General features: G+C 43.2%; 2 protein-coding genes across 4 annotated transcripts in view; both read left to right on the top strand.

Annotated features, from left to right (window-relative positions):
• MASTL (microtubule associated serine/threonine kinase like) overlaps positions 1-3,441 on the top strand; it is a 33,556-nt gene extending 30,115 nt beyond the window's left edge. Inside the window, exons 10-12 of the mRNA XM_056519375.1 lie at positions 1,043-1,156; positions 2,284-2,385; positions 2,542-3,441. Coding sequence (XP_056375350.1) covers positions 1,043-1,156; positions 2,284-2,385; positions 2,542-2,699 — 374 coding nt within the window. The 3' untranslated portion in view covers positions 2,700-3,441. The remainder of the gene's footprint in view (positions 1-1,042; positions 1,157-2,283; positions 2,386-2,541) is intronic.
• A 5,903-nt stretch (positions 3,442-9,344) lies between these two features.
• Positions 9,345-25,178, top strand: part of LOC130273105 (NXPE family member 4-like) — a 35,962-nt gene continuing 20,128 nt past the window's right edge. The window contains exons 1-2 of one of the 3 annotated variants that reach the window (XM_056519371.1): positions 9,345-9,403; positions 10,665-10,746. In XM_056519371.1, coding sequence (XP_056375346.1) covers positions 10,681-10,746 — 66 coding nt within the window. In that variant the 5' untranslated portion in view covers positions 9,345-9,403; positions 10,665-10,680. Of the gene's footprint in view, positions 9,404-10,664; positions 10,747-14,835; positions 15,167-25,178 lie in introns of those variants that run through there. The other 2 variants (XM_056519369.1, XM_056519370.1) reach the window with 2 other exon arrangements.

Genomic DNA, 25,178 nt, shown 5'->3' with positions numbered 1-25,178 from the left:
TTGGTATAGACATTGTGAGCAAAATCATTAATTTTTAGGTTTAGGAACCTATAAAGTACAGATCATCTTGGAGACTTGCATTTTGGGACCTAAGTGACATAACCAATAGCGCTGATATGCTAAATGGGTTGTCACTTTGTTCCAAAAAAAAAAAAAACCCCGTCCACAGGTTGTGTGTGGTATTGTACAGCAGCCTCTTTAGAGACCAAACTACCAGCAGCTGCACTTTAAAGGAAACCGGTCTTCACATTTCTCCATATATAACACGTGGCAATGTGTTATTGATCATAAAATCCTCTTCCTCACCATCCCCGGGAGATGTTCCTGCCAGCAGCGATGGTGAATAAAAAAATGTGTCCCCTGCTGGCCAGTAAGTAGTCCCCTGGGATGGGAGCCCCATCTGCTCCAGCGGTAATCTCGCCCCCTCATCGAGAGTGACAGCCCAGACAGGACATGCCTCATTGCTCTGCTAAGACATCCGGAGTAGACTTGACTAGAAGAGTATAATTCAGGCCCAGGGGACTACTTATGGGTCAGCTGGGAACAACTTTCAAACTGCATATCCTCACCATTACTGCCGGCAGGAACATCTTCCAGGCTTGGTAAGGGAATATATATTATTGATAGATATATGCCCGCTGCCACGCATTATGTATGGAAAAATCTGATGACTGGTTTCTTTTAAACCATTGGATCAAAATCAAGAGCGCGCCTTCATTCTTGTCACTAAGCTCTTTGCTCTTTTTAGGTGTGTCCATTGGCTACCACACGTGGATGTGGATTCAGACATGTCTTTTGCCACTTATATCAACTTAAAGTCTATTGACCCCTCACAGCCTAGGCTTTACGGTCTTTTTAGGGCTAGGCATTAAGCACTGCGCCAGCTTGGGTCTATATATGCTTTCTCACTAGCTGCGCCAGATTTTGCTTGGTTTGGCTGCTGGACGTGGAAAGGTTTGCCATGGCTTGACACTTCTAACACAAGACACTAAGTGATCAGGGTGACCTAGTTTACTCTACTGATTTGTATGTATTTCTTTAGGACCAGCAGTGGACTGGTGGGCCCTTGGAGTTTGTCTTTTTGAGTTTCTGACCGGCATACCTCCATTTAATGATGAAACTCCAGCTCAAGTGTTCCAGAATATTCTGAAAAGAGGTATGTCCATTTTATTACATGCACTGTCTGGCTTTTTTTCTCCAGATAAAGGGATACTTTTAATCTATAAAACTTACATTTTAAGAGCTTTTCCAGCTTATGAGACAAGTGCCCGGGGCAGGTTCTTCTTGCTCAGTCAATCATTGGCTGCTATGGTGTCCTGTTATGGACAGTGATTGGCTGAGCCAGCAGGTCTCGCTCAGGAGCCAACCTGGCGTTACGGAGGACTGGGGTAGGTACATTTTAGGTTTTGTGTTTTTGGTTATTATTATTTCTGTGGTCCCAGCAACATATATATTTTTTAAAAACTTCAGAACACCCTAAAAACTAATACATAATCCATAGTAGAAAAAGAAAGAATGGAGCACTCAACAGGTCATACAGTAACGGCAAGCTTCTTTTATTTCATGATAGCTTGCCAGCAATCCAACATGTATGGGAGAGTGGACGGAAGCAGAGGGGTGGGGGAGAGGGTTGGGCGGCGGTCCGTATTGCGCAATCAGCGCTTCATCAGGCCCCTTAGGTCCATATCGCGCAATCAGTGCTTCGTCAGGCCCCTTAGGTCCATATCGCGCAATCAGCGCTTCGTCAAGCCCCTTAGGTCCATATCGCGCAATCAGTGCTTCGTCAGGCCCCTTAGGTCCATATCGCGCAATCAGTGCTTCGTCAGGCCCCTTAGGTCCATATCGCGCAATCAGTGCTTCGTCAGGCCCCTTAGGTCCATACCGCGCAATCAGCGCTTCGTCAGGCCCCATAGGGGCCTGACGAAGCGCTGATTGCGCGATACGGACCGTCGCCCAACCCTCTCCCCCACCCCTCTGCTTCCTTCCGCTCTCCCACACATGTTGGAACGCTGTCAAGCTATCATGAAATAAAGAAGCTTGCTGTTACTGGATGACCTGGTGAGTGCTCCATTCTTACTTTTTCTACTATGGATTATGTACTGGATTGTCATTTGTGAGCACTGGGAAGGTCACCTATAGAGAAGAGCATAGCGGTATAGTGAATAGTGAAGTAGCAGTGCCGGGTCATCTCTGTTGTGGATTGCCCTTATAACTAATGTTGGTTATAAGTTGACTTGTAGTCTGCTTCTTCTCTACTATAATGCACACTTTTTGTGTCTGCAGATATTCCTTGGCCAGAAGATGAGGAAACCCTTTCGGTTAACGCTCAAGATGCAATAAATATTCTCCTCACCCTGGACAACACAAAGAGAGCGGGATTAAAGGGTAATGGATTTTCTAGTGGACTGGCTGTGTGGGAATAAAGTTGTTGTATTACACAATTAATTTTCAATATGATTCACCTTCATTTATATGTGATGGAAATGGCGTAGCATGTGGAACTTATGTTTTTCACACCTTTTTATGTTCACTCTTGTGCAGAACTCAAGGCTCATCCTTTTTTCCATGGCATAGAATGGGAAATCTTGCAGAACCAGCCAATGCCTTTCATTCCGCAGCCAGACGATGAAACGGACACCACTTACTTTGAAGCCAGAAATAACGCCCAGGATCTTAAAGTGTCTGGATTCAGCCTGTAGGACTCTCTGCCCATGAACCTTCCTTTTTTCACTTTTTTATTGTTTGTGAATGTGAACACTGCCTATATTACTTATTCAGGTTTTTAGCTAAGCTGCCTACGTTTTGTAGTTTTAATGAGGCGTGTGATATTCCCATACGTATAAAAAATTTGACCGCGGATGTTGATTTTAGACTTTGTAAATATTTTGCTCTTGACCTGTGCACCTTACAATAAAGGGAACCTGTCAGGAGTTTCTTGCTGCTTGAACCATGAGGAGCATGAAACAAGGACAGGCTCCCTCAGTACAGCCACAAAACATTTACTCTGAATAAAAGGGTTTCTGGGAGATCATAGTTTAAAAATGAGAATGGGGCAAAAAGTCATCTTGGAGGTCCCAGCTGGCTTCTCTCCTATTTGTGTATAGGAAGAGACCTGTCGAGAAAGACGCTACAAAGGACCCTCCAGATAATTTTTCACCCTGTTCCCCGTCCATATTTATGGGGTTAATTTACGAAGATTAGTGTTTGATCCCTCTGCCATGCCCCCTATGCAAGCCTGGGGCAGATTAGATTAGACCTTAATAAATTCACCTCAATAACTTCTCTGAAACACTGTAGCCTGTCAGGGTAAATAGGTAAGGAGGGTGTAATGAGGAATCCTATCCGTAGCTCGGGCCGCATGAAACTCTTGACAGATTTCCTTTTTAAGCCTGGAAAATGCAACTGTAAATCTTAATTTAAAATAAAGTATTATAATGTCTGAACTGTTACAAGGTTTCAGTTTTATTTTTATTCAGTTTCACTTTGATTTCAGATTACAAAAAGCTAAATTGGTAAAGTAAACCAGAAAGTAGGAAAAAAATTTGGAAAAATTAAACCTAATACTACTCCAACAATTCAGGTGGTTAAAGGTGTTCTCCACCATAAGGTGATTTTAGTACGTACCTGGCAGACAGTAATGGACATGCTTAGGGAGGATCTGCACTTGTCTTGGGCTAAAGGGCCATGCTGTGAGATTACCATAACACTGAGGCTAGCTTTTTGTGAACTGGTATTTCCTGTTTTCAGTTTTCTTGTTTGCCTACAAATCCCATAGTTACATTTTCCTCCTTCCCACACATCATCCACCCCACCCATTGAAACATAAATGAGCTGCAGACCTGTGGTTTTCAATCTGGGTGCCTACAGCTGTTGCATTAGTTGCAGATTGATCCCTCCACCCATTGAAGCAGACAGGCTCCCCTGTCATCAGCTGACTAGTGATGTCAGGTCTCGACCGCATTGCAAGCTGGGAAAAATCCGAGACAGCAGACATTTTGTATGCGGTTAAAAGTAAATATTGGGGTGAAAATCACATGAATTGTGAGAAAACCGTCACACACAGGTAAAGACACTATATTATGAACTACACTAACTTTACAGCCCCTGTAGCATAGTCAAATAAAAAAAAATCCTGGAATACCCCTTTAAAAATTCTGCACTGCTGTAGTTGCCCAGTCAACTCATTTGTTGTGAACCAAAACACTTATAGAATCAGTGTGGGGCTTCGTGGGCCTTAAAGCGGTTGTCTCCCAAAGCAACATGGGTCTAAAGTAATGCATAGTGTGAAACAAAACACATTTCAAATGAACAGGTATCTAAGAAATGTCCTGTGTGAGATATACCTCCCAACCCCCCATGTACCTGCTGTGTTTCCTGCAATCTCCTGTTCTGACCAGGAAGTACTGGTCCATATAATGAACACTCACCTACAGTGTTTCCACAGTGTCATCTGTTTTATTCCAGCTCTGCAACTGAATACATACATATTAAAAATGTGTCACGAGGAGACCACAAGAAAATGTATATGGTTTTATGTGTTCTAAGAGGATGCTGTCAGTTCTGTCAGCTGACTCCTGTGGACTATGTGATTAATTCATCTGTTTCTTGGATGGTGAAGATATGAAGTTATAAAGTCTCCCCTGCCACCCCATTAGTAGTCCCCCTTGGCCGGGAGTTATACTTACCAGGTCCCGTCGCTCCGGCCGTATTGATTTCCGCGGTGTGATTGACGGCCCATGTCACCGCTCTGCTGCCTAAGCAGACAGAGTAGATCCGTGATGCAGGCTGTCAACCACGCTGAGGGGGCTCCACTATGGCCAGAGTGACAGGTCCTGGTAAGTATAACTCCTGGCCAAGGGGACTACTAATGGGCTATTCACACGTACAGTATTCTGCGCAGGATTTTCTGCTGCAGGTTTCAATGTAAGCTGAATGACTGAACCCAGCTTGAAATCATGCGCATCAAATCTGCCCAGAATACTGTATGTGTCCATAGACCCTAATGGGGCGGCAGGGGAGACTTTATAACTTCATATCCTCACCATCCCTGGGTGCAAATATGTCCCCGGGGATGGTGAGGATAAAGATTTTACCATATATAATGTGTTGCCATGCCTTTTATGTATGTGAAAACCCTTTTAAAAAAGGGAACCAAGCAGTAGATTTTAACATACATAAAAGGCATGGCAACACATTATATATGGTAAAATCTTATATATGGTAAAAAGAAAAAGGAAATCTGATGAAGAGCAATCTTCAGTCTTTCAGGTAGTACACTGCTCAAAAAAATAAAGGGAACACTTAAAGGGGTACTACCATGCTGACAACTTATCCCCTATCTAAAGGATATCTCGCACACAGCACCCCGCTCTCATCAGGCCCCAGAGCGAACATCCGCTCCGGGTCTGATCACGGGGCCGGAGTATCGTGATGTCACAGCTCCACCCTGTGTGATATCACGCTCCGCCCCCTCAATGCAAGTCTATGGCAGGGGCGAGACAGCTGTGCTCGCCCTCTGCCATAGACTTGCATTGAGGGTGTGGAGCGTGACGTCACATGGGGGCGGAGCCGTGACGTCACGATACTCCAGCCCTGTGATCAGCAGTCATCAGATCCGGAGCGATGTTTGCTCCGGGGCCTGATGAGAGCAGGGTGCTGCGTGCGAGATCGCGGGCGTCCCCAGCGGCGGGACCCCACACGATCAGGCAACTCATCCCCTATCCTTTTAGATAGGGGATAAGTTGTCATCACACTTCTGTGAAATCACTGTCCACTCAGGAAGCAACACTGATTGACAATCAATTTCACATGCTGTTGTGCATTGAAAAAAGCAAGCAAGTGGTGTTTGGCGTTTAATTATTATTGCTAGGTGGTGACCACAGGCTACTTCTCAGTTCCTGGCTGATGTTTTGACAAGAAGGTTTGCTGTGTTTGTCAGCATAGTGTCCAGAGTATGAAGGCGCTACCGGGAGACAGGCCAGTATATCAGAAGAATGTGGAGGAGGCCATAGGAGGGCAACAACCCAGCAGCAGGACCGCTACCTCCACCTTTGTGCAAGGAGGAGCACTGCCAGAGCCCTGCAAAATGACCTCCAGCAGGCCACAAATGTGCATGTGTCCACTCAAATGGTCAGAAACAGACTCCATGAGGGTGGTATGAGGGCCCGACTTCCACAGGTGGGGGTTCTGCTTACAGCCTAACACCGTTCAGGACGTTTGGCATTTGCCAAAGAACACCAAGATTGGCAAATTCGCCACTGGCATCCTGTGCTCTACACAGATGAAAGCAGGTTCACACTGAGCACATGTGACAGACAAGAGAGTCTGGAGACACCGTGGAGAACGTTCTGCTGCCTGCAACATCCTCCAGCATGGCGGTGGGTCAGTAATGGTGTGGGTGGAATTTCTTTGGGGGGTCTGCACAGCCCTCCATGTGCTTGCCAGAGATGAGATGAGATCCTCAGACCCCTTGTGAGACCATATGCTGGTGCGGTTGGCCTGGGTTCCTCCTAATGCAAGACAATGCTAGACCTCATGTGGCTGGAGTGTGTCAGCAGTTCCTGCAAGAGGAAGACATTGATGCTATGGACTGGCCCGCCTGTTCCCCAGACTTGAATCCAATTGAGCACATCTGGGACATCATGTCTTGCTCCATCCACCAACGCCACGTTGCACCACAGACTGTCCAGGAGTTGGCAGATGCTTTAGTCCAGGTCTGGGAGGACATCCCTCAGGAGACCATCCCCCACCTCATCAGGAGCATGCCCAGGTGTTGTGGGGAGGTCATACGGGCACGTGGAGGCCACACACACTACTGAGCCTCATTGGGACTTGTATTAAGGACATTACATAAAGTTGGATCAGCCTGTAGTGGGGTTTTCCACTTTGATTTTGAGTGTGACTCCATATCCAGACCTCCACGGGTTGATAAATTTGATTTCCATTGATAATGTTTGTGTGATTTTGTTGTCAGCGCATTCAACTATGTAAAGACGAAAGTATTTCATACGATTAGTTCATTCATTCAGATCTATAATGTGTTATCTTAGGGTTCCCTTTATTTTTTTTGAGCAGTGTATTATTACTCATATTAAGATATGGTGATATGCGGTAATATTTAGTCAGTATCTAGTGGTCTTACTTATTTAAGATATGGTGGCATTATGTGGTAATCTATATATATATATATATATATATATATATATATATATATATATATATATATATATATATATATATAAAACTTAACATGTGTGTGTATGTATGTGTGTATGTTCCAGCATCACATCCAAATGACTAAAGATATTAACATGAAACTTGGCACACATGTTACTTATATGTCAACAACAAACATAGGAGAGGTGATTTAACCCTTACCCACATACAAGTCAATGGGAAATATATGTTACTGCATAACTTCCAAACGGCTGGAGATCTTTCCATAATACTTGGTCACATGTTACTTATATGTCCACTTAAAATATAGGATAGTTAATTTAACCATTAACTACCCCCTTTTGTGAGGGTCAGGGCTTTTGTTTTAAGTCCCATGAAAATCAATGGGAAATATATGTTCCCACATAACTTCCGTACAGCTGGAGATATTTCAATACCTGGTACACATATTACAGGTCGGGATAGGAGGACGGGATAGGAGGTCGGGATAGGAGGTTGGGATAGATGGACTGGATAGGAGGACGGGATAGGAGGTCTGGATAGGAGGTCTAGATAGGAGCAGGGGATATGAGGATGGGATAGGAGGTCTGGATAGGAGGTCAGGATAAGTGGTCGAGATAGGAGGTTGGGATAGATGGATGGGATAGGAGGTAGGGATTGGAGGTCAGGAGAGGAGGTCGAGATAAGGATAGGAGGACGGGATAAGAGGTAAGGATAGGAGGTCGGGATAGGAGGACAGGATAGGAGGACGGGATAGGAGGTCAGAATGGGAGGACGGGATAGGAGATCAGGATAGGAGGTCGAGATAGGAGGAAGGGATAGGAGGACGAGATAGGAGGAAGGGATAGGAGGACGGGATAGGAGGTCGGGATAGGAGGACGGGATAGTTAGTTGGGATATGACAATATATGAGGACGGGATATGAAGTCAAAAGCTTCCTCTTTTGTTTATTTAGATAATATCGCACATGACAGGCTTAGATACAATGGGGGAATTTATCAAGGGATTTACAAAGGATTTTTCATGTATATTTGGTGCAAAAAAGTCGTACGTGTGACTTTTGGAGGTACGCTGGGCTACTTGATTTCTCACAATCCAGCTGTTTTACACTAGTTTTGCTTTTTACATAGCTTTAGTAAGGGATTTACTAACTCTGACTTTTATTAAAATGTCACACAAAAAGTCGCAAACAGGGTAAAAAGTCGCAAATCTACACCAAAAAAAGTTGGCTTACCAAAAATCACATACCTTAACACTTTATAAAATTAAAAAAAACAAAAGTAGGAAAAAAAAGGTAAAAAGTAAAAAAAAAAAAAGTGACATTAAAGGGGTAGTCCAGTGGTGAAAAGCTTATCCCCTATCCTAAGGATTGGGGATAAGTTTGAGATCGCGGGGGGTCCGACCGCTGGGGCCCCCTGCGATCTCTCTGTACGGGGCCCCGGCTCTCCGGCCAGATAGCGGGTGTCGACCTCTGCACGAAGCGGCGGCCGACACGCCCCCTCAATACATCTCTATGGCAGAGCCGGAGATTGACGAATGCAGCGCTTCGGCTCTGCCATAGAGTTGTATTGAGGGGGCGTGTCGGCCGCCGCTTCGTGCGGAGGTCGACACGCCCCCTTCCCGCGGGCTGTCAGGGCTCCGTACAGGAGATCGCAGGGGGCCCCAGCGGTCGGACCCCCCGCGATCTCAAACTTATGCCCTATCCTTAGGATAGGGGATAAGTTGTTCACCACTGGACTACCTATTTAATTAAAAAAAAAATCACTAAGTATATCTTTAAATTCTTTTAACCTAAAGTAAACCATACATCACCACACAAATTCAAAAATGTTTCCGCTTCCCCTTTTTAGTCAAAATCACACAAAATACCAGCAACTTTAAATTAAAAAAATATGTTCCTTACTGTAAATGTATCTTTGTTTTGCATTCAGTGGCGTACCAAGGGGGGGGGGGCGCCCCGGGTGCCACTCACAAGGGGGGTGCCAGGGGGGGGACTGACCCGCCGCCGCCACTACTGAGGATCTGGGACACTCGTCCAAGATCCCCAGCAGACAGCCAACAGAAGGCGTCCCCTATGTGTGAGCCACAGCTACAGAGAGGAGACGTGACCTCCGCCCCCATGCAGCGTGCAGTACAGGCGCTGATGATGTCACTCTTCCGGCGCCTGTACTGTGGAGGGGAGAAGAAGCGGCCCTGCAGCTGAGGAAATCGCTGCGTGGGATATCAGGTGAGCATCCTTTTTTATTTTTATTTTTTAACCCTGCATATATCTGAGGGGAGGGGGGGTGTAGGTCTGCAAATACCTATGGGGAGGGGGGGTGTAGGTCTGCATATACCTATGGGGAGGGGAGGGGGGTGTAGGTCTGCATATACCTATGGGGAGGGGAGGGGAGGAAGGGAGGGTGTAGGTCTGCATATACCTCTGGGGAAGGGAGGGGGGGTGTAGGTCTGCATATACCTATGGGGAAGGGAGGGGGGGGTGTAGGTCTGCATATACCTATGGGGAAGGGAGGGGGGGTGTAGGTCTGCATATACCTATGGGGAGGGGAGGTGTAGGTCTGCATATACCTATGGGGAGGGGAGGGGGGGGGTGTAGGTCTGCATATACCTATGGGGAGGGGAGGGGGGGTGTAGGTCTGCATATACCTATGGGGAGGGGAGAGGGGGTGTAGGTCTGCATATACCTATGGGGAAGGGGGGGTGTAGGTCTGCATATACCAATGGGGAGGGGAGGGGGGTGTAGGTCTGCATATACCTATGGGGAGGGGAGGGGGGGTGTAGGTCTGCATATACCTATGGGGAGGGGAGGGGGGTGTAGGTCTGCATATACCTATGGGGAGGGGAGGGGGGGTGTAGGTCTGCATATACCTATGGGGAGGGGAGGGGGTGTAGGTCTGCATATACCTATGGGGAGGGGAGGGGGTGTAGGTCTGCATATACCTATGGGGAAGGGACGGAGGGAGGGGGGTGTAGGTCTGCATATACCTATGGGGAAGGGATGGAGGGAGGGGGGTGTAGGTCTGCATATACCTATGGGGAAAGGAGGGGGGGTGTAGGTCTACAAATACCTATGGGGAAGGGAGGGAGGGGGGTGTAGGTCTGCATATACCTATGGGGAAGGGGGGGTGTAGGTCTGTATATACCTATGGGGAAGGGAGGGGGTGTAGTTCTGCATATACCTATGGGAAAGAGGAGGGGGGTGTAACTCTGCATATTCATATGGGAAAGAAGGGGGGCGTAACTCTGCATATTACTATGGGAAAGGGGGGGGTGTAACTCTGCATATTCCTATGGAAAAGAGGGGGGGTGTAACTCTGCATATGCCTATGGGAAAGAGGAGGTTACCTGGCTACCTACCTACCTGCCCTTTTACTGTGCAGGACACCAAGGAGGGCATCATTACAGTTTGTGGGCCTATAGATGGGAAGATTGTGTAGAGGAGAGGAGGGCACTGAATATATGCAGAGTCTGACATGTTTTTCCTGCAGATGTTAAGAGATCCACATGGCGGTCTTATCTGGACGGAGAAGAAAAGGAAAGAGGACGCCGCTGATCAGAAAATACGTAATTGTGAGTCCCTAAATGTAACTGCAATCACTTATATGGTATACACATCCTGTGTACAGCTGATATCTACCACCATATGGTCCTGTATATAATCACTTATATTGTATACAGATCCTTTATAGTATACTGGTCTGTGTATAGTGGCTTTATTCAGTACAGTATGGCGGTATTATCCAGTTATTGAGTGGTGGTATATATTTACTCCTTGTATACCAGTATTATTGGTCATGGAAATTTACCTATGTTAAAGTGTTTCTTACATATATAATTTTTTGTCTATTGTGCGTGGGATTTGGGTGGAATAGGAGCGTGGCAGAAGATTGACGAGCTGCAGAGACTAGCAGGGGCCCTTGCCTTTTTTTTTGGTCCGGGGGCCCCAATCGTTGTCAGCCCCTGGGGGGAGGGGAGGGAGGGGGGTGCAATTAAGGGGGGGAGGGTTGAAATTAAGGGGGGAGGGAGGGTGTGTGTGTGTGTGGGGGGGGGGGGGGGTGCCAAACAAAGGGTCCGCCCCGGGTGCCAAATGCTCTAGGTACGCCCCTGTTTGCATTAAAGGGGTATTCCTGACTTTCTCTTTATTTCACTATGCTACAGGGGCTGTAAAGTAAAGGTAGTTCCTGATACAGTGTCTGTACCTGTGTGTGATGGTGGTGTCGCAATTCTTAGGTGAACTTGGCCATGATGTTCTTTTTGTTTGTTTTTTTAGCAGCATACAAAATTAATGTCGTCTTAGGTTTTCCCAGGTTGTACTGCAGCCCGAGACGTGACATCACTAGTTATGTGTTTAAAGGAGCCTGTCTGCTTGAATGGGTGGAGATATCACTGGGTCGGAGATCATGCGGCAGTGATTGTAGTTTTGCAACAGCTGGAGGCACCTTGGTTCGAAAACACTGGTCTCATCATTAAAGGACAGCATGGAAGTCAGCAAACCTGAGGTTCAAAACAAAAATATGAGGACACCAGTAAATACATGAAACAAATCTAGGAGCCTAAACAGTCGCATTTTAAAATATTTTATATTAACAACAAGAATAACTAAAAAAAAGAACTTCAACTTCTTGATTCGTATTATTTGTTTTCTTGCCCTGACTAGTCTGTCGCTCAGTAACTACTCCTTCAGGTTGGGACAATAAAGGATCAATTTCGGATAATGCACCTTGGGAGGATGGACTTTGAACTACACCTAGGGAGGCATCATCAGACACACCAGGAACCACTATGTTCTCAGTAGCAGAAGATGTAGATGGCAAAACCTGTTTTTCTGCCGTATTCTCCGACTAGACATTATTGCAGTGTAAGCAAAAAAAAAAAAAAAAAAGAGTTTTTCAGCACGATTTTTCATGCTGAAAACGCCCCCCTCAGCTTATACTTGAGTGAACTCTCCGCCTGTCAATCCCTTCATCAGTGGTCTTCAACCTGCGGACCTCCAGATGTTGCAAAATTACAACTCCTAGCATGGGTGTTGTAGTTTTGAAATCTCTGGAGGTCCACAGGTTGAAGACCACTGCGGCCTTCGTCATCATCCAGCCCCCCCCCCCCCCCTTTGTTTTCTACTCACCTCCCCTCAGCGGGAAGTTAGGGTGAGCTGGTCCGGGCCATCTATGCTGCAGGGACCGTCCGGTGGGGAGGATTAGTCGTTGTGGGCTGTCCATTTTCACCGGGGGGGGGGCTTCTTCTCCGCGCTTCGGACCCGGACTAGTGACGTTCATGCACAACATCCCTGTGCGTCGTTGTCAAGGCAACGTCACTAGTCCGGGCCCAAAGTGCGGAGAAGAGGCCCCCCCCCGGTGAAAATGGACAGCTCGCAACGACTAATCCTCCCCACCGGACGGTCCCTGCAGCATAGATGGCCCGGACCAGCTCACCCTAACTTCCCGCCGAGGGAGTTGGGAGTTGTAGTTTTGCAACATCTGGGGGTCCGAAGGTTGAAGACCACTGATGAAGGGATTGACAGGCGGTGATGATCAGGGTCTGGATGATTACATGGGGAGATGATGTATTTCCCACCCTAGTTGAGTCAATAACTTTTCCTGGGTTTTTGGGGTAAAATTAGGGGCCTCGGCTTATAATAGGGTCGGCTTTTACTTGAGTATATACGGTAGGTTTTTGACATATGTAAGTGATTTCTTAGCAGGTGCTTACATGCGACAAATTTATCAATAGCGTGCCACATTTTTATAAATTTGTGACATGTAAGAAACACTTTCTAAATGGAAAACAGTGTACGTAAGCACAGCTTGATAAATTCCTTCCAATGTCTTTCTACAATGACTAGGCCTTAAAGGGGTACTCTGCCCCTAGACATCTTATCCCCTATCCAAATGATAGGGAATAAGATGTCTGATCGCTGGGGACCCCCGCGATCTCCCTGCTACACTCAGCGTTTGTTTAGAGCGTTGGGTGCAGTGCTGGAGGCTCGTGACATCACAACCACGCCCCCTTAATGAAAGTCTAAGGAAAGGGGCGTGATGGCCGTCACGCCCCCTCCCATAGGCTTGCATTGAGGGGACGTGGCCGTGACATCAATAGCGGGGTGTGACCGGGACATCACGAGCCTCTGTCCCGCATCACCAGACATCTGAAGTTTGGATAGGGGATAAGATGTCTAGGGGCGGAGTACCCTTTTAACACGTTCTTGTGGATGTAATTATCCTCATTTTAGAATCTAGGATTTATTACACTTTTCCAATTTGTTTGAAAAACAAAACAACGTAGATTTTTTGTTTTTGTTTAAAAAGTCAAGCAAAATTCAGTTTGACACCTCTGGCAGAGATAACAGAGATTGGATGGTCACCGGTTATGTCGCTTCATGCAAGTTCCTAATATTTCCCTCACCTACGCGATACAACAAGTTCTTTACTTTATAATCCGTTACTTCATAGAAAAGTGTCTTCGTCACTATGAGAGGAGCGTCTGATGTCAGTCACATGGGGGGGGGGGGGGATTTTTGGCACCTTTTGACACTTGTCTGATCGGAAAACTCTATACAGTCATAGCCTGAGATGGCTGATACCAGGGAGCAACAGATTTCCACGTCAGCTTCACGGATATGAGATCATTTACAGCTGGTATGCAATATAGAAACTATAAAAGGACACGTAAAACACGTAAAACTTTAAAACTTTGCAACAGTAAATGGTTTACCATTACATCGAGTCTATTACATTGTCTATAGCGTATATATATATATATATATATATATATATATATATATTACATGGTCTATATTACATATTATATACATATTCTGTTATGCATATTACGGTATATATTACCCCTTTAAGATGTATTCTTCTCTCTATAAACCATCCCCCCCCCCCCCCCTTGTCTCCCATGATATAATGGTATATAACAGATAGAGGAGTATAGATCTGCCCTGATCATCCGGTGTCTGTAATAGGACGGTGTCACCCGGTGTTACCCTTTTGCTGGTTAGCACACGGCACCAATGTCGGTCCTAGGAGTCTCCTCGCTATAAATCCCAGATTTTCTAAAGCAAATAAATGCTGTCCCCTAAATGTGGGCCAATGGAGGGCAGTCTGTTGTTCCCTGTTATCAGCTGTATGTTACTGCTGAGAGATTTATTATAGGACAAGTAAATGTCATATATTATTCTCTGTAATGCATTGTTGCCCAACCAGTTTGACTCCAACTACAACTCCCAGCATGCCCGGACAGCCGAAGGCTGTAGTTTACCTGGAAACAGTCGGGTGTTATGTAGGGGCCCTTTTTCTTTCAATTCCCACCCCTAACTCAGTGTCCCACCTTAAATGAAAACTGTCAATAGTCACCCGCACAAACCAGTGGTATTGCCTGGTAGTGCCAGTGACGCTGAGAAAAACGATGCTTACAATTCATGGATCTGTTTCTCCGTTTGTCTGATCTCTCCTTTCTGAATATGCAAATTAGCAGTAAGTGGCACGGGCGGGGTTACGATTCAGCCGTCTGGCACTGTCACGTCAGCGTCGTTTCTTCGGCTCTCGGCCCGGCTAATCATTATTCACTGCCTCCCTCCCCTCCTCCCGACTCTGTAATCATCAGTTACTTATTCAAAACACTGTTTTTTTTTTGTTTTTTTTTAAAGCAATGATTCAAACAAGCTAGATTTTTTAATATAAGATAATATTCAACATTTGTGTAATAAAAACAAAACAAAAACAAAAACAGGTTTACTGCAGATAAATACATTTAGAAAAGGTTTGAAGAAGAAACAAACTTCAGCAAATAAGATGCAGGCTGAATAAGAAGCCAACGGCAGCCTCGTCATAATCCTTTGAAAACAGAAAGGAGGGGGTTACAGCACAGTGATTGGATGACGTCACCTTATTTAGTCACAGCAAACAGAAGGAGGAAGAGGAGTCATGAAGAGTGAGGGCGAAAGACGGACAGGCCCCTGCACAGGGTGAAGAAGCAAGAGAGAAAGAAGGTATTTATGAAAGAAATATAGGTGCTAGACACAAAATTGATATTAACATGATGAGTATTAGGTACTAAAAAACATATAACATGTTTGTGGGATATGACAGGAACCCTTTAAGGACCTCTTTTCAAATTGAGAAGGTCGATTACAAAAACAACAGATTATATTCATAGTGGCTCACAACAGGGAACCATTGCTTATATGTTGTTGTCCTGCATGTGGCCGCTTTCCTTCCTGCAATGGCTGACAATAGGGAATAATACATTACAGTCAATACATTACACACGTTACAGCAGTGTCTCCCAACCAGGGTGCCTCCAGCTGCTGCAAAACGACAACTCCCAGCATGCCCGGAAATCCTATAATAAATCTCACAGCAGCCATGTACAGCTGATAACAGGGAACAACAGAGGAAACTCCATTGGTTCAAATAAAGGCTAAGTTTCCACTTGGTTTTTTTTCTGGCAGTTTTTGAGCCAAAGCCAGAAGTGTATTCAAAAGGAATAGGACAGATAAAGGAAGAACTTACACTTCTCCTCCCTTATGGATCCACTTCTGACTTCGGCTCAAAAACTGCCAGAAAGAAACCAAGTGGAAACTTAGCCTTAGGGAAACAGCATTTATTTGCACTGTAAAATAAAATCTGGAATTTATACTGCGGAGACTCATAGGACAGACACTCACCTGTCGGGTAAAATGAACAGGTAACAACACCTGGTAACACAATTCTATTACAGACACCGGATGGTCAGGTCCGATCTATATCCTCTATCTGTTATATACTATTATATCATGGGAGCCAAGAGGGGTGAATAGTAGAGATGAGCGAACTTACAGTAAATTCGATTCGTCACGAACTTCTCGGCTCGGCAGTTGATGACTTTTCCTGCAAATTAGTTCAGCTTTCCTGTGCTCCGGTGGGCTGGAAAAGGTAGATACAGTCCTAGGAGACTCTTTCCTAGGACTGTATCCACCTTTTCCAGCCCACCGGAGCACCTGAAGGCTGAACTAATTTACGCAGGAAAAGTCACCAACTGCCGAGCCGAGAAGTTCGGGACGAATCGAATTTACTGTAAGTTCGCTCATCTCTAGTGAATAGTTTATAGAGATAAGGACATTTCTCGATGTAATATAAACATGTTTTAATGTAATATGATATAGACCATGTAATATAAAATGTAATATGTATATAATATATATTTTTTACATACACACATATTTATATATATATATATATATATATATAATCATATGTCATATGTAATATGGACCATGTCATATGTATATTATGTATATAATATATCATATGTAATTTAATATAATATAGACCAGTGCTCTTCAACCTGCGGACCTCCAGATGTTGCAAACCTACAACTCCCAGCATGCCCGGACAGCCGTTGGCTGTCCGGGCATGCTGGGAGTTGTAGTTTTGCAACATCTGGAGGTCTGCAGGTTGAACACCACTGATATAGACCATGTAATATATAATGTGTGTGTATATATATATATATATATATACCTTTTAATATATTATATAATATAGACAATGTAATAATCTAATATAATATAGAGCATGCTATATGTATATAATATAATGTATATGATAATGTATATAGACCATGTAATATATAATGACCGATATTTATCATTGTCTTTAGACGTTTTTTTGTGTCTACAAAAGGCGCAAAAAAGACGCAAGCAGGGTTTATTTGCGCCTTTCTTGCCCCTTTGGGTTTATACATTTCTGCTGATTTTGGCAATACACATGATATGGAAGGGTTTTATGAACTGTGCCTTTTTCTGAAAAGGTGCAAAAAAGGCGCAAAGTCACTGAAAAGTCTCTAAAACGACACCATCCCAGACCTGCCATAGCTTTTTGGTGTATGGGAAGAGAGAAATTTCAGAAAATGTGACCTGCACAAAATTTATCAAATGCTCTGCGACCATATAATATATTTGGTGCTCCTACACATTACAGCACACAAAAAAGGTGCAAAAAAAATGCTTCACTTACACCTACAATGATAAATGTGGGCCTGTATGTACCGTATATATTATAATATAATATATAATATGGACCATGTAATATATAATGTGTATTATAGGCCATTTAATACATAATATATTATATGCCATGTAATTTATAATATAGACCATGTAATACACAATATAATATAGACCATGTTATACACAATATAATATAGACCATGTAATACATAATATAATATGTAATATAGACCATGTAATTTATAATATAGACCATGTAATTTATAATATAGACCATGCAATACACAATATAATATAGACCATGTTATACACAATATAATATAGACCATGTAATTTATAATATAGACCATGTAATACACAATATAATATAGACCATGTAATACATAATATAATATAGACCATGTTATACACAATATAATATAGACCATGTAATACATAATATAATATGTAATATAGACCATGTAATTTATAATATAGACCATGTAATACACAATATAATATAGACCATGTAATACACAATATAATATAGACCATGTAATACACAATATAATATAGACCATGTTATACACAATATAATATAGACCATGTTATACACAATATAATATAGACCATGTAATACATAATATAATATGTAATATAGACCATGTAATTTATAATATAGACCATGTAATACACAATATAATATAGACCATGTAATACACAATATAATATAGACCATGTTATACACAATATAATATAGACCATGTTACACACAATATAATATAGACCATGTAATGCATAATATAATATGTAATATAGACCATGTAATTTATAATATAGACCATGTAATACACAAAATAAAATAGACCATGTAATTTATAATATAGACCATGTAATACACAATATAATATAGACCATGTAATATATAATATAATATGTAATATAGACCATGTAATTTATAATATAGACCATGTAAAACACAAAATAAAATAGACCATGTAATTTATAATATAGACCATGTAATACACAATATAATATAGACCATGTAATTTATAATATAGACCATGTAATACATAATATAATATAGACCTTGTAATTTATAATATAGACCATGTAATACACAAAATAAAATAGACCATGTAATTTATAATATAGACCATGTAATACACAAAATAAAATAGACCATGTAATTTATAATATAGACCATGTAATACACAATATAATATAGACCATGTAATTTATAATATAGACCATGTAATACATAATATAATATAGACCATGTAATACATAATACAATATATAGACCATGTAATACATAATATAATATGTAATATAGACCATGTAATATATAATATAATATGTACTATAGACCATGTAATACATAATATAATATAGACCATGTAATACATAATACAATATAGACCATGTAATACATAATATAATATGTACTATAGACCATGTAATACATAATATAATATGTACTATAGACCATGTAATACATAATATAATATGTACTATAGACCATGTAATACATAATATAATATGTACTATAGACCATGTAAGAGACTTGATGTAATGGTAAACCATTTACTGTACCATTATGAAGTTTTAAAGTATTACATGTCCTTTTATAGTTTCTATATTGCATACCTGAAATTTCACACCGACTGCAAAGTATCTCATATCTATGTAGCTGAAAGCTGACGCTGAAATCTGTTGCTCCCTGGTATCAGCCATCTCAGGCTATATGGAGTGTTCCGATCCGACGAGTAGACGAGTGGCAAAAATTACATCCTCTCCCCCTCCCCCGCACTGTGTGACTGACATCAGCCGCTCCTCTAATAAACTAAACAACTTGTTGGATCACGTAAGCCGGGGCAATTTTAAGAACTTGCATGAAGCAATATAACCGGTGACCATCCGATCTCGTATCAACACCAGAGTTGTCACAAACTGAACTTTTCTTGACTTTTTAAACAAACTAACAAATACGTACAAATTGGAAAAGGGTAATAAATCCTAAAGATTCTAAGTAACGCATGTCCCTGGTATACTAGTATTAAAGGGATTACCTGCATTTACTGTGATCTGTAAAATGAGGATAATTACAACCACAAGAACATGTTTAGGCCTAGTCATTGTAGAGAGACATTGGGGGAGATTTATCAAAACCTGTGAAGAGGAAAAGTGGAGCAGTTGCCCATGGTAACCAATCAGATCGCTTCTTTCATTTTTCACAAAATGAAAGAAGTGATCTGATTGGTTGCCATGAGCAACTGCACCACTCTTTCTCTGCACAGTTTTTGATAAATCTCCCCCATTGTATCTAAGCTAATCATGTGTGGTGTCCCGGTACAGGACCCCGTCCTCTTCCTGCCTTAAGTCCCCTCAGGAAGAGTCCCTGCAGTCCATAGGGCTCTCCTGCAGGGCTTCTTCCCCTTTGCTCATCAGTTACACCTTATATAAATGCATTGTAAATGTACAGTGGGGATCAAAAGTTTGGGCACCCCAGGTAAAAATTTGTATTAATGTGCACAAAGAAGCCAAGGAAAGATGGGAAAATCTCCAAAAGGCATCAAATTACAGATTAGACATTCTTATAATATGTCAACAAAAGTTAGATTTTATTTCCATCATTTACACTTTCAAAATAACAGAAAAGAAAAAAATGGCAACTGCAAAAGTTTGGGCACCCTGCAGAGTTAATATCTTGTACTGCCCCCTTTGGCAAGTATCACAGTTTGTAAACGCTTTTTGTAGCCAGCCAAGAGTCTTTCAATTCTTGTTTGAGGTATCTTTGCCCATTCTTCCTTACAAAAGTCTTCCAGTTCTTTGAGATTTCTGGGCTGTCTGTCACGCACTGCTCTTTTAAGGTCTATCCATAGATTTTCAATTATGTTGAGGTCAGGAGATTGTGAAGGCCATGGCAAAACCTTCAGTTTATGCCTTTTGATGTAATCCCCCATGGATTTCGAGATGTGTTTAGGATCATTATCCATTTGTAGAAGCCATCCTCTCTTTAACTTCAGCTTTTTCACAGATGGCATCAAGTTAGCATCCAAAATTTGCTGAAATTTCATTGAATCCATTTTTCCTTCTACTCGTGAGATGTTCCCTGTGCCACTGGCTGCAATACAAGCCCAAAGCATGATTGATCCACCCCATGCTTAACAGTTGGACAGGGGTTCTTTTCATTAAATTCTGTTCCCCTTCTTCTCCAAACGTACCTTTGCTCATTCCGGCCAAAAAGTTCAATTTTAACCTCATCGGTCCACAGAACTTGTTTCCAAAATGCATCAGGCTTGTCTATATGTTAATTTGCAAAGTTCAAACGCTGATTTTTGTGGTGAGGATGTAGAAGAGATTTTCTTCTGATGACTCTTCCATGAAGACCATATTTGTACAAGTATCTCTTTATAGTGGAATAGTGTACCACAACTCCAGTGTCTGACAGATCTTTCTGGAGGGATTGTGCAGTCAAACGTGGGTTTTAAATTGTTGTTCTCACAATCCTGCGAGCTGTTCTGTCTGATATTTTACTTGGTCTTTCAGATCTTGCTTTAACTTCCACTGTTGCTGATGACTGCCATTTCTTAATTACATTCTGAACAGAGGATATTGACATCTGAAAATGTTTTGCTATCTTCTTATAGCCTTATCCAGCTTTGTGAGCGTCAACTATTTTCAGTTTCAGATTTCTAGACAACTGCTTAGAAGAACCCATGGTGCTGATTGTTGGGGCAAGGTCAGATGAGTCTGGGCATTTAATACCTTTGAGATTGACATCACCTGGTCTTCCCAGATGAGGATTGAGAACAATCCATGACACTGGCAGGTCTCAGCTTTGCAAAGGGGGCAGTGCATATAAATTCTGCAGGGTGCCCAAACTTTAGCAGACGCCATTTTTTTTGTTTTCTGTTATTTTGAAAGTGTAAATGATGGAAATAAAATCTAACTTTTCTTGACATATTATAAAAATGTCTAATCTGTAATTTGATGCCTTTTTGGAGATTTTTCCATCTTTCCTTGGCTTCTTTATGCACATTAATACATTTTTTTTACCTGGGGTGCCCAAACTTTTGATCCCCACTGTATTGTACATATTGTCTATTATCTATAAGGTTGTACAAATGCTTAAAATGTATAGGATCTTCATGTGATACTGTCATGTGATGTACCCAGAGTTCCCTGGGTACAGGACCTACAGGGATTGCAACCAATGGGCTTTAGTCCAGCCTCCCTAGTATATAAGGGGCTGTAGTCTCTAAATTCACTCTCTTATTTCCTGGATCCAAAGCAAGCACAATCTCAGCATATACTCAATTCATCTCAACTAGGCCAAAGCCTAAGGAACCTGCGGCCACTATAAAATGTGAGTTATCAAGCTCTATCTACAATTCCTAGTGACTACTATTCAACTCAAGCATATAATTAGTAGCACAGTGGCCTGCATAAATCTCAATACTACAAGTCCCAGCAAGCCTGCGAGGTATCCTGCATCCCGGTTGCCTCTAGAGAAACTTCATAATTGTAAAGACTGTTCTATAAGAAGTTTAAGTAAAAGTTCCAGTTATCTCATAATTCCTGCTGTGGACATTCCATTATTTCCTGCCGTTTTTTGGGCCGGTTGTCGGTAGGGCCTTATACAGAAAACAACCTCACCCTGGCATAACGACAAATCATGGGTTAATAACACCTTACCCCACAGGGTTAATACCACCAGACTCTGCTACACCGTTGCAACACCCCAGCTCTGTCCTATGTGCTATTGAATGGATGTTTTTACAGCATCTCCCTCTGTGCACATTTTTTTTAAATTAATTTGAAACAATACCGCCTTATAGTGACTGAATATTACCACATAATACCACCATATCTTGAATGAGAAATACCATGTTATAGTGACTGAATATTACCACATAAAACCACCATATCTTGAATGAGAAATACCATGTTATAGTGACTGAATATTACCACATAAAACCACCATATCTTAAATGAGTAACACCACCTTATAGTGACTGAATATTACCACATAATACCACCATATCTTGAATGAGAAATACCATGTTATAGTGACTGAATATTACCACATAAAACCACCATATCTTAAATGAGTAACACCACCTTATAGTGACTGAATATTACCACATAATACCACCATATCTTAAATGAGTAATACTGCTATATAATGACTGAATATTACAACATAATACCACTATATCTTAAATGAGTAACACCACCTTATAGTGACTGAATATTACCACATAATACCACTATATCTTAAATAAGTTATACCACTATATAGTGACTAAATAATACCTCATAATACCACCATATCTAAACCCCATGAGGTCACAGCCAATTTTCATTTTTCCATTTTAGTTTTTTCCTCCATCCACAGACCCATATGAGAGCTTGTTGTTGTTTTTGCGCAACCGATTGTACTTTATAATGTACCGCAAACCCAAAAAATTCTTATTTGGAGAGGGAAATTTAAAAGAAAACCACTGGTGACCATCATGACTCTGCCAGGACCTGCCGTGCATGAAGCGAACGCAGCTCCTATGCTCGCTTCATGTACAGAACATAAATGTACATCCTGGTGCATTAAGTACCAGGGCACCAGGATGTACATTGATGTCCAATGTCCTTAAGGGGTTAAATGAGTAATACCATTATATAGTGACTGAATAATAGCACCATACAGTGACTGAATATTACTACATATATGGGGAGATATATCATTGTTGTCTTTGTAAGTGAGTTTTGAAGTCTTAGTGTTTTGTTTTTTTTTGCTTTGGTTTTGCTTAACCCCTTAACCCCTTAAGGACTCAGCCCATTTTGGCCTTAAGGACTCAGACAATTTAATTTTTACGTTTTCATTTTTTCCTCCTCGCCTTCTAAAAATCATAACTCTTTTATATTTTCATCCACAGACTAGTATGAGGGCTTGTTTTTTGCGCGACCAGTTGTCCTTTGTAATGACATCACTCATTATATCATAAAATGTATGGCGCAACCAAAAAACACTATTTTTGTGGGGAAATTTAAACGAAAAACGCAATTTTGCTAATTTTGGAAGGTTTTGTTTTCACGCCGTACAATTTATGGTAAAAATGACGTGTGTTCTTTATTCTGAGGGTCAATACGATTAAAATGATACCCATTATTATATACTTTCATATTATTGTTGTGCTTAAAAAAAATCACACACTTTTTAACCAAATTAGTACTGTAACGATGCCGGCTGGCAGGAGGTGGATCCTCTGTGCCAGAGAGGGATTGGCGTGGACCGTGCTAGTGGACCGGTTCTAAGTCACTACAGGTTTTCACCAGAGCCCGCCGCAAAGCGGGATGGTCTTGCTGCGGCGGTAGTGACCAGGTCGTATCCACTAGCAACGGCTCTACCTCTCTGGCTGCTGAAGATAGGCGCGGTACAAGGGAGTAGACAGAAGCAAGGTCGGACGTAGCAGAAGGTCGGGGCAGGCAGCAAGGTTCGTAGTCAGGGTGGATAGCAGAAGTTCTGGTACACAGGCTTAGGACACACAAAACGCTTTCACTAGGCACAAGGGCAACAAGATCCGGCAAGGGAGTGCATGGGAGGAGGTCAGATATAGTCAGGGACCAGGTGGAAGCCAATTAAGCTAATTGGGCCAGGCACCAATCATTGGTGCACTGGCCCTTTAAGTCTCAGGGAGCTGGCGCGCGCGCGCCCTAGAGAGCGGAGCCGCGCGCGCCAGCACATGACAGCAGGGGACGGGAACGGGTAAGTGACCTGGGATGCGATTCGCGAGCGGGCGCGTCCCGCTGTGCGAATCGTATCCCCGACGGCCATGACAGTGCAGCGCTCCCGGTCAGCGGGACCGACCGGGGCGCTGCGGAGAGAGAGACGCCGTACGCGCTCTGGGGAGGAGCGGGGACCCGGAGCGCTAGGCGTAACAGTACCCCCCCCCCTTAGGTCTCCCCTTCTCTTTGTCCGGTAACTGCCCCCCCTGGGATGAGGACACCGGGAAAGGATGGAGGGATTCCTCAACGGCAGGCAGTACAGCAGGAGTGGGAATGGGGAGGGAGGGCAGAGGGCGAGGCCTGGCACGGGGCAGTGTGACACCAGGACGAGGGCCACGAGGAGGCACCGAGGCTTGACTGACTGGACTGGGAGGGGGGGAGAGGCACTTCTTAAGGCGGGCAGAGTCCATAACGACCTTAGGGAGACCGGATACAGGAGGAACCACAGGGTCACGGCAGGGAGTACTGGGAACCGGTTTAAGGCAGTCCTTGAAGCAAGAGGTACCCCAGCTCTTGATCTCCCCTGAGGACCAATCCAGGGTTGGGGAATGGTGTTGAAGCCAGGGTAGTCCAAGGAGAATTTCAGAAGTGCAATTGGAGAGGACCAAAAACTCAATTTTCTCATGATGAGGTCCGATGCACATTAGGAGGGGCTCCGTGCGGAAACGCACGGTGCAATCCAACCTGGCTCCGTTGACCGCGGAAATGTGGAGTGGCTTGACAAGACGGGTCACCGGGATGCGGAATTTATTCACCAAGGACTCCCGAATAAAATTCCCAGAGGCACCAGAGTCCAGGCAGGCCACGGCTGAGAGGGAAGAGCTGGCTGAAGAAGAAATCCGTACAGGCACCGTGAGACGTGGAGAAGCCGACTTAGCATCAAGAGACGCCACACCCACGAGAGCTGGGTGCGAGCGTGCGTTTCCCAGACGTGGAGGACGGATAGGGCAATCCACCAAAAAATGTTCGGTACTGGCACAGTACAGACAAAGATTCTCTTCCTTACGGCGATTCCTCTCTTCCAGGGTCAGGCGAGACCGATCCACTTGCATGGCCTCCTCGGCGGGAGGCCTAGGCGCAGATTGCAATGGAGACTGTGGGAGAGGTGTCCAGAGATCTAAGTCTTTTTCCTGGCGGAGCTCTTGATGCCTCTCAGAAAAACGCATGTCAATGCGAGTGGCTAGATGAATGAGTTCATGCAGATTAGCAGGAGTATCTCGTGCGGCCAGAACATCTTTAATGT

This window comes from Hyla sarda, chromosome 5, assembly GCF_029499605.1.
Source record: "Hyla sarda isolate aHylSar1 chromosome 5, aHylSar1.hap1, whole genome shotgun sequence".
Taxonomy (NCBI): domain Eukaryota; kingdom Metazoa; phylum Chordata; class Amphibia; order Anura; family Hylidae; genus Hyla; species Hyla sarda.
The sequence above is the reverse complement of the archived record's forward strand: the minus strand, read 5'-3'. Positions and strand labels throughout refer to the sequence as shown.